General features: G+C 47.9%; 1 protein-coding gene across 1 annotated transcript in view; it reads left to right on the forward strand.

Moving 5' to 3' along the window:
* Positions 1-3,719, forward strand: part of MUC21 (mucin 21, cell surface associated) — a 4,222-nt gene extending 503 nt beyond the window's left edge. Inside the window, exons 2-3 of the mRNA XM_003789267.1 lie at positions 1,822-3,200; positions 3,525-3,719. Of these exons, the coding sequence (XP_003789315.1) occupies positions 1,822-3,200; positions 3,525-3,719 (1,574 nt within the window). The remainder of the gene's footprint in view (positions 1-1,821; positions 3,201-3,524) is intronic.
* Positions 3,720-10,226: the final 6,507 nt, after the last annotated feature.

Below are 10,226 nucleotides of genomic sequence, written 5' to 3' on the forward strand. Positions count from 1 at the left end.
GGGTGGTCTGAGAACCTTTGAGGAGTTGGGGGAGATGTGACCACTGCTGGGGTCAGTTCTGCTTCTCCTCCATAGAGTGAGGATAACAGTGTATCACCAGGAGTTAAAACTGTGGCTGTGGTCTTAGACTGCATACATCTCCATCTATTAACTGCGTACTCAGGGCGAGTTGCTTCTCTGTGCCTTAGTTACTGCACCTGTAAAATGGTAATGACCTGGGTGTGATGTGGCTGGGGACTTAAATATTAAGAACAAGAAGAGTTTGCTGCTTTTTTTTCTTATTGAATGGTAACTATGTACATTAATGCACTTCTGGGGTACAGTGTGGGGTTTTCACACACAATCCGAAACACTTCCATCAAACTGGTTAACATAGCCTTCGTGTCATTTTCTTAGTTATTATTTTAAATGTTCACATTCTACTCTTAGAAAGATTCACTTGTACCCTTGTAAGATAAACCTCAGAAGTGATCCCTCCAAGAGTTTGCTGCTTTTTAAATATCACTCTACTATATTCTACAAACTCTTATTTCCTTCCTGTCCTTAACACTGATTCCACATCAGCCTAAGTCAGCCTCAGATCAAGGAAAATAGGATTTGCGAATCAAAACAAATTTCCACAGCTCTGACACTGCTAAACACTTTGGGGGCCATGTCCTGCTGTACAAATGGAAAGCATGACTTTTTGGAGAATTCACATTTTGGACCAAAATTAGCCCTCCTGTAACTTGACTCATTGATCTGTCTTCTTTTACTTATACTCTCTCCTCTTGATCATCCCAGTTCCTTATTTAGCTTTACTTGTGATTCTGAGCTTACCACCAATTTAAATCATTTTACAGATGTAGGGGAGACCTTACCAAAATGGAGCTAAACTCTAATCCTATGTTAGTTCAGATGAGATTGGGGGAAAACCAGACATGTGTAAGGTGAGGTGCTAGGTACACATGTCCCATGTAATAATAAAATGAACCACAAATGAGATGAGAAAATACAGGCTGGTGAGGCCAAGGGTCTTCATCTTTCAGGGGAGTTAGGGGCAAAAAAATAGGCACATCCTTAACTCTGCCTGAGCCTGAAGAAGTTGAAAATTTTCACTGTACCTGTAGACCTTGGTTTATAGCTCTTAATCCTGGGAGATCATATGCATTTGAGCCACACATAACTTATCCTCCTCCAGCCTTTGCCATAGTGATGGGATGCCCTGGAATTATAATGCATATAGAGCCTGCTGGCTTCTTCTGAAGATGCAGACACCTGTGCTCCATCTCAAACTTTAATTCATTTATTCTAGAGAGATTTACTTAAGAATCTTTATTTACAACAAGCTCCCATAAGTGATTCTAATGCAGGTATTCTCTGAATGACATTCTGAGAAATATTTTCTAAGAAGGGAGCAATACTACTTTAAGTATGAATTAATCAATGTGTATTAGTTTCGCCCAGTCCTATAACTCCCTTCTGACACTATTTATCTGATTGGATCTTGTATAACAGAATATGGAGCAAACTTATCTATCAGTAAAATTAGGTCATGTAACTCCAGTGCTGGGAGAGCAGCATAGTTTATACATACAAGTGTAGATTCAATAGCCTAGGTTCCATTTCCTGACCCCAAACTGACTGGCTATATAAACTCAGGCAGGTGTTAATATTTTTAAGCTCCAATTTCTTCATCTTAGCTGGTGATAATAATAGGATATACATTACAGTGCTGTAGTGAGCATTAAATAGAATTATTCATGTAATCGATTTAACTGAGCATTGAGCAGAAATCATATGTATGTAATATATATTGCCATTATTTTTGATTATCTTCAGTAGTAACTTCCAATGGGTTTGCTAACACAGGATCCAGTGCATCCTCCATTGCCTCCAGCACATCTAGCCCCCCTGGAACCAGCCTAACTTCCAGTAGGACCATCACAACAATCAACGCTGGGTCTAGCATAACCCTTGGTCGGCCCAGCACAGCTGCCAGCACTGAGTCCACCACAAATGCCAGTGGGGTCAGCACAGCCACCAGTTCAGGATCCAGCATGATCCCAAGTGGAACCAGCACAGCTGTCAGCACTGAGTCCACTACAAACCCCAGTGGGGCCAGTGCAGCCACCAGCTCTGTGTCCAGCACAATCCCTGGTGGGACCAGCACAGCCACCAGTTCTGGATCCAGCATGATCCCGAGTGGAACCAGTACAGCTGCCAGCACTGAGTCCACTAAAAACCCCAGTGGGGCCAATGCAGCCACCAGCTCTGTGTCCAGCACAATCCTTGGTGGGCCCAGCACAGCCACCAGTACTGAGTCCACCACAAACCCCAGTGGGGCCAGCATGGCCACCAGCCCTGGGTCCATCACAACTCCTAGTGGGACCAGCATAACCTCTAGCACTGAGTCCACTACAAACCCCCGCAGTGGGGTCAGCACAGCCACCAGTTCTGGATCCAGCATGATCCTGAGTGGAACCAGCATAGCTGCCAGCACTAAGTCCACTAGAAACCCCAGTGGGGCCAGTGCAGCCACCAGCTCTGCGTCCAGCATAATCCCTGGTGGGCCCAGCACAGCCACCAGCACTGAGTCCACTACAAACCCCCATAGTGGGGCAAGCACAGCCACCAGCTCTGGGTCCAGTGTGGCCCCAGGTGGGACCATCACAACCACCAGCACTGAGTCCATTACAAACCCCAGTGAGGCCAGTGCAGTCACCAGCTCTAGGCCCAGCACGACCACTGGTGGGACCAGCACAGCTGCCAGCAGTGAATCCACTACAAACCTCCCCAGTGGGGCCAGCACAGCCAGTGGGGCCAGCACAGCCACCGGGTCTAGCACCACCCCTAGTGGGACCAGCACAGCCACCAGCACTGAGTCCATTACAAACCCCAGTGGGGCCAGCACAGCCACCAGCTCTGGGCCCAGCACAACCCTTGCTGGGACCAATACAGCTATCAGCAGTGAGTCCGCTACAAACCCCAGTGGGGCCAGTTCAGCCACCAGCTCTGGGTCCCCTGCAAACCCTGGAGGCTCTGGCACACCTGCTTTGACTGCAAAGCCCACAACTCCCAATAAAATGAGCACAAGTGCTGCTACTCCAGGGAGTGGGGGGAAGCCTAGTGGGTCGCTGAAGCCATGGGAAATCTTCCTCATCACCCTGGCCTCTGTTGCAGCGGTTGCAGGGCTCTCTGCTGGGATCTTCTTCTGCGTGGTGAGTGCCTAGTGTAAAGAAAGCCCCTGTGGGAGGGGGCATCAGGAACAGGATGGGAACAGGAGGGCTGCAAATGGCTGGTGGGCAGGGAGGAAAGGAGATCAGAGAGAGTTATAATGAGAAATGGCAATTTGGAACCGGAGGAGCCAATCTGTGTGTGGAAGGAACAGTTGGCAGGTGGGAGAAGGGGGCCATCAAAAGGAATGAAGGCTGGAGGAAGAGCTCCCCTCACTAGGGGAGGGGGTGAAGGTTCCAGAGGGAGTCCCTGGTGAAGGCTAGGGAGAGGAGGATGTAATGCTGAAACTATTGGCTCTTTTTTTCCAGAGAAACACCCTGTCCCTGAGAAACATCATGGATACAGGTGTCTACCGCCCCCATGGCCCCAGCCCTGGCCTCGGTCCAGGCCCTGGAGGGAATCCTGGAGGCCCCCCCAGGCCTAGGTGGAGCCCTAGCTCATTCTGGAGGAGACCAGTATCCTCAGTAGCCATGGAGATGAGAGGGCCATACGGCGGGCCCTGAGCATCCCAGAGCTGGGGTGCCACGTCCTTCAGGGAGGAAGCCCGCCCAGGGCCCCGGAGCCCTGAGTTTCCTTTTATTCATCTCAGGAGGCCTTTCCCAGCCTTGTTGGGTTCCTGACAGCCCTGGGGCCCTGGGGAAGGCATTCCTCCTCCCTCTTACCTTTACCAGACACAGGAAAGAGGACAATATAATGGTCATTTAGCAAAGAAATAAATACATCCAATATATCTGACAGAACTGTGTGTGCACATGGGGGATGTCTGGAGCTCCGAGGTGAATTTCCCAGCTGGAGGACAGACCTCCATGCTGGAGTCCACTTGGCATTATGAATCTCCAGAGTAAAATCCAGAGACCTCATTCAGATCTCTGTGTCCTCATTTCCTAATCCTTCTTGCCTCAAGCAGGACCCCTGTGTTCCCATACTCATCATGTTGGCAGGAGAATTGAGCTGGAAGAGATGAGAAGGGAGGGCAGGTGTCAGTTGTGTGCAGGCTCATCCACTGGGCTTGTTGTTTTTAGAGAGGCAAGAGCAGGGCAAGGTGGAGGAGATGCAATTACATGCTCCATGGGGCAGAGCATGTTCGTGCAAAGTCACACTTCTTAGGGCATTTACAGGGCTCCAGACCCAGGCTGGCCATCAGGGCAAAAGTGCTAGTTGAAGTTGACACTAGTGTCTTTCAGGGTGCTGCCTTGGGCAGCGCAGAGATAGGGCTTCCCAAGGGAAAGACTTTCTGTCCTGCTAAGATCTAACCTGTCAAGAGGCTCTTGGCAAAGATGTTGGGATTCTCACGAACCCCCTCCCAGAAGGGCTGCATGTATCACTTCCACGGGTCCAGGGGAGGAGGGTCCTCCAGGTCTTAAAGACAGAAGGTAGCTGGTTTGGAGACTAAGTCGCCCTGAATCTACAAGGTGGCAGGGGGGATCCTGCCTGGAAGAGAGCCCTCAGCAGAGAATTAGCAGTCTGTTGGTGGGCTTTCTTTCTACAGCAGTGCAAACTGCTCTGCCTTCTACCATTCATCAGGTTTCTCAAGTGTCAGCAAAACAAACAGTTGGATCTTGCCACTATGGCTGAAGGAAAACAGCCTGTTACATGGCAAGAATGACACCATCTTGAAGCGAAACCACCATGATGACCAGTGTTTGACTCCCGTGGACCAGGCTGTTCTGCAGTAAGGTCTGAGGGCAAAGCTTGTAGCCTAGACAACCCTTCATAAAGATGCTCATCTAACCTCCCCATGGTTATGAGTTTTGGCCACAGAGTCTGAGATGTGACAGCAGGGCACATCTTTACCTTAAAAGCTTGCTATATATGGAATATTTTCTGTAAGACTGGGGGAATCTAGGGAACCACCTGAGACATCACACTGTTTGTAAGTCTCTATTAATTATTTCTCTCTGAGAAACTGGATTTGTCAGTCTTTTTCTTTAGTCTCTTAGTTCCCTCGGCTTTGGGGTAGGTTTGCACAGATGTGCCCACTGTGGAACAACCAGCCAGGAGCTGAGAGACGAAGGAAGAGGTAAGGGGAGCAAAGCATCTGTGGATGCCTGAGGACGTCCACCTCATCCATGTGGGGTGGGGTGGCACATCAGCTAGATGTTTGTGGACCTCTGCATGAGTATCAGGGTGTTCCCAAAATGCCAGTTGGGGCGCACTGCAGTAAGGAAGCCCAGCAGATAGCCACTGCAACGGGTTGGACTTTTTTGTTCATTTGTCAATGAAGACCCAGCTCACAGAAGAGGCAAAAATCAAACATCTGGAAGAGAAATTGCAACTAGAAAAGGACATAGGGCTTTCCACTTCTCCCCTTGCATCAAACTTAATGGACAGAATTGAAGATCAAGAGACAAAAATTGCCTTTCCATGCTACCCAGAAAGGGGTCAATGTGGTGCTCTTCTGGATTCCCATTGTAACTTAAAGGGAAATTTCCATGATGTCCAGAGCACTTGATGCCCTGCAAATGAAGGAGGAGGATGTCCTCAAATTCCTTGCAGCAGGAACCCACTTAGGAGACACCAATCTTGACTTCCAGATGGAGCAGTATATCTATCTCTAAAAGGAAAAGTGATGGTGTTTACATTATGAATCTGAAGTGGACCTGGGAGAAACTTCTGCTGGCAGATCGTGCCATTATTGCCACTAAAACCCTGCTGATGTCAGTGTCATGTCCTTCAGGAATACTGAGCAGTGAGCTGTGCTGAAGTTTGCTGCTGCCACTGGAGCCACTTTTATGGCTGGTCATTTCACTTCTGGAAACTTCACTAACCAGATCTGTGCAGCCTCCTGGGAGCTGCATCTTCTAGTGGTTATAGGTCCCACAGAGGCCTCTTAACCTTCCCACCACTGCTACTGTTCTGTGCAACACAGAGCTCCCCTGTGTTGTGTGGACATTGTCACCCCATGCAGCAGCAAGGGAGCTCAGTTGGTGGGTGTGATCACGGTGGATGCTGGCCTGGGAAGTTCTGCACGTGCATGGCCTGATCTCCCTGAACACCCATGGGAGGTCATACCTGATCTCTGCTTCCACAGAGATTCTGAAGAGATCAAAAGGAAGAGCAGGCTGCCACCGAGAAAGCTGAGGCCAAGGAATAATTTCAGGGTGAATGCACTGCCCCAGCTTCTGAGTTTACTACTCTTCAACCCAAGGTTGTAGCCTGAAGACCTGAAGACTGCAGGTGCCCTCTAGGCCTACTGAGGATGTCCCCACTGAGGACAGGCTCTCAGCCTGCTGTGGGGACTGGTGTGCAGCTCCCATTGCCCAGGCCACTGAATGGGTGGGAACAACCACTGAGACATCCTAAGATGTTCCTCCCAGGCTCTTAAACAACATGGAAACAAGCTTAGGAGAAAATAGACATTAGTTCTTAAAAAAGAGAGAGACAAAAATTCGTAGATTTGTCTACCTAGAGGGAAGGAAATGGAAACAACCAAAAATCAGAGCTACCATAATTAAACCCAGTTGAGACTCTGCTGACCTGGAGGCCACAGATGGGGAGGGGGACAGGGAACTCTGGCAAGCTCTCCCCTCATGCAAAGAAAAGAGAAATCTCAACAACTGCAGCAAAATGGGGTCAGCACATGGGGCCTCTCACTGTCAGGGAATGCTGCTGTTGTACTCTTGGTTGCAGACCTTCAAACAACCACTGAGGGAACCTCTGATAGCTTGGATGGTTCCCCTGAAGGACATAGTGGGTGATTTCCTAGCCAAAGAATGATGCAGAAAAAACCAGTAACATTGCCACCCACCCAGCCCTGCAGCAACACCTGCAGAATGCAAGGCAAACACCTTCAAATCAGCCTTAAGGACTAAATCATTCTAGCTACAAGACAGGCTTGCCCTTAAGAAGGAGACTGACCAGGAGGGTTGAACTCTTGGAGGTCAATCTAAGAGGACCAGGGGCTTCTCTGAGAATTAGGAAAGAGGCAAATCATCTAAGCTTGAGTTTTCACAGAACCAACTAAAGCAGGTTTCACTGCCAGGATGAAAAATAAATTACTACAGGGTGTGCTAAGAGGATGGCACACTCTTTGCTGTCTCTGTTGAGTCCTATAGTGGGACAAAGATGGGTATGGCATGGGAGAAGCCATCACAGATTTGGGGAAAATTGAGAAAGTGAGGAATAAGGTATGCTTGGTAACCTGACAAGGACTAACCAAGTAAGAAAAGAAAACTCCACAGAAAACAAGGAGAGACAAGGGAAAGGGGTTGATAAGAGTCACACATAGGCAGAGGGGGTATGATGGGAGCAGGAACACCCTGAGAATAAACAAACAGCCCAGTGCTGTACTGGTAGTCTTAGGGAGGGAACTGCAGCCTGGACAGCAGTTTCGTCCCTTCTTTTCCGCTGCTCTGATGGAAGAAGAGGACTTGACCCTTCACGCTACTGCCCTAGCCAATCAGAGGTGGATCCCAACCCAGCCCCAAGATTAGGAGTGTGGCCAATGCTGACACCGTGTTTGAGCAATAAGGGGTAACCAGAGGTCCCATATTGGGCTCACCATTTACTGGCCCCTCCCTCCCCCCAAATAAAGAGAAGACTATTGTCTTAGCAGAATGTGGAATGTGGAGAGGAATGGAAATCCAGAAAGACTCCCATTAATGGGCTGCCATTGATCTGGGTCAAAAGGACTTTACTACATCTACGTATTAGAAAAGTTCCCCCTGCTCCATATAGGGTACTTATTTTCCCTATCCCAGGAAACATTTTAAGCATGGGTGTTTTGTTAGGAAAGACTTAGCAAACTTCAGTGGGAGATTCAGATTGAAGGCGTGTACAGTAAAGCCTGTTTGTTCTCTGCAGAGGCAAGATGGGAACCCCTGGAACTCCCTGCCCTTAGGTGAGCTGTCAACATTAACAAGACAAATCGCCTGAGGGTGTGCTGAAATAAGTAGAGTTATTGTGGGCCTGGCAAAGGTGCATATTTATCTGCCCAGCTCAAAGCCCATTTAACAGTCCTGTCCAGACTTTATGTGCCCAAACCAGACAGTACCTGGCAGGTCATTGTGCACTACTGGGAGCTGAACAAGGTAACCCCAGCCATACATGCTGCAGGTCCTGATATTACTCATGCAGTCAACCACACAGGGTCTGTGCTGGTGCACATCCTGCTGTCTTAGACTAGGCCGGTGCCTTTTCCATCATTCTTCTCTCTGAACAATCACAAGACCAATCGCAAGCAAACTTAACCAGTGGACCTTTTAAGTGTTGCCCCAAGGATATCTTCACAGCTTTAGGATTTTTGATACAATGGACTTGTCTTTGTTCTCATCCCTGTCTTCTCTTTCTCAACTTCATTATATCGATGGTGTTATGTCAACCGCTGAAGATTTTAATGCATTGCAGAGAAGTCTTACAATAATGCATGCTCATTTATGGGGACAGAGATGGGCAATCGACCCTCAGAAAATCTAGGTCCACAGCCTGCAGTGAAGTTCTTAGGGGTTATATTTTTAGGGTCAAGCAAGATTTGTTTGATACCAGGGACAGTGATTAAGAGAATCCAACAATTTTCAACCATGAAAACAGGAAAGGAAATCCAAACATTTGTGGGTCTTTTTGGCTATTAGAAAGCATTTATCCACACTTAGCACAATGGTTGAGGCCACTACATATAATTATTAGAGAAGGGCACATTGGAACCAGGAACACCTCAGCAGGAAGATTCCAACAGGCTAAAGTGCCAGAGTGGCCGGTGCAAGCCTTAAGGCGCCTCTTTGGAGGGTGCAGCTATGACTTTGGATGTTATTTTTGCTTCCCAGGGCCTATGACAAACACAGTATGGCAAATCTGTCCCTTTAGGATTGCAGTTAAGGAAAGGAACTGAAACCAGACATTGTCCCCTTGAGCAACAAGTGCTAGCAGTATATAATGCTTTATGACATATGAAACTGTTAACAAAGACCCTTCTCGTGACTGTGACAAACAGTCAAGGGATGGATAGAAGGATTGTTCAAATGATGCACCTCTGCTATAGCCTTAACACCCTCCTTAAATGAATGGCACGCCTATGTGTAACAACAAGGTGTTCTGGCAATGAGTCCCTTCATCTCAGAATTTCATGCATACTAGGCCCTGTTACACATGAGCAACTACAGGACACCCCCTACCCTTTCTTACTCTGGTTCCTGACACAGTAAAAAAGGAGTGTTACCCATCCTGAGCCATGATGGAATACAGATGGCTCCAGTAGGGGAAAACCCTGTGTTTAGACCACCGTCACTATACAAGCACAAACTGATACATCAGAGTGGTCAGTGGGCTAAGTTGTGAGCTGCGTGGTTAGTCATCACATGTGAGCTCTGGCCTCTAGGTCTTTGCATTCTCCAAAGATAACTGGGCTATATTCAAAGGCATAAATGTGTGGCTAGCCCAATGGGAACAAGAAAAGTGGGCGATTATGCACACACCCCTATGAAGTATGAGCATGTGGCAAGACATATGAGAGAAGCTTCAACATTCTGTGTCTGATCTAACTGTGGTTCATGTGGCTGCACACAAAAAAGACTCAGTTCCAGGAAATATAGAAGCCGACACACTAACAAAATTAGAAGCATTGTGCTAGCCCAGGCACTGGTGACTTGGATACATTAAAAAAAAAAAGGTCATCAGCTGGGTGCATCAGCTCACACCTATAATCCCAGCACTTTGGGAGGCCAAAATGTGAGGATCACTTGAGGCTAAGAGTTCAAGATCAGCCTGGGCAACAAAGAGAGATGCCTCCCATATAACCCCTAAGCAGTGGGGGTTGATTAGAATAAAAAATGGTCTGTTGAAAGCACAAATTCAAACTTCATAAACTTGCATGTTTATCTGCAGCCCTTATTTCTTTAAATTCAGCCAGTGTGGGGTATCTGCCCCATAGACTGGCTGGGACAACTAACCCCCAAGCCTACCACTTATGCCTCTACCAAAAATAAAAACATTAGGGCAGCACTTGTGGCTCAAAGGAGTAGGTCGCTGGCCCCATACACTGGAGGTGGTGGGTTCAAACCCGGCCCTGGTCAAAA

The sequence above is a fragment of the Otolemur garnettii genome, unplaced genomic scaffold, assembly GCF_000181295.1.
Source record: "Otolemur garnettii isolate 467f Iridium unplaced genomic scaffold, OtoGar3 scaffold00031, whole genome shotgun sequence".
Taxonomy (NCBI): domain Eukaryota; kingdom Metazoa; phylum Chordata; class Mammalia; order Primates; family Galagidae; genus Otolemur; species Otolemur garnettii.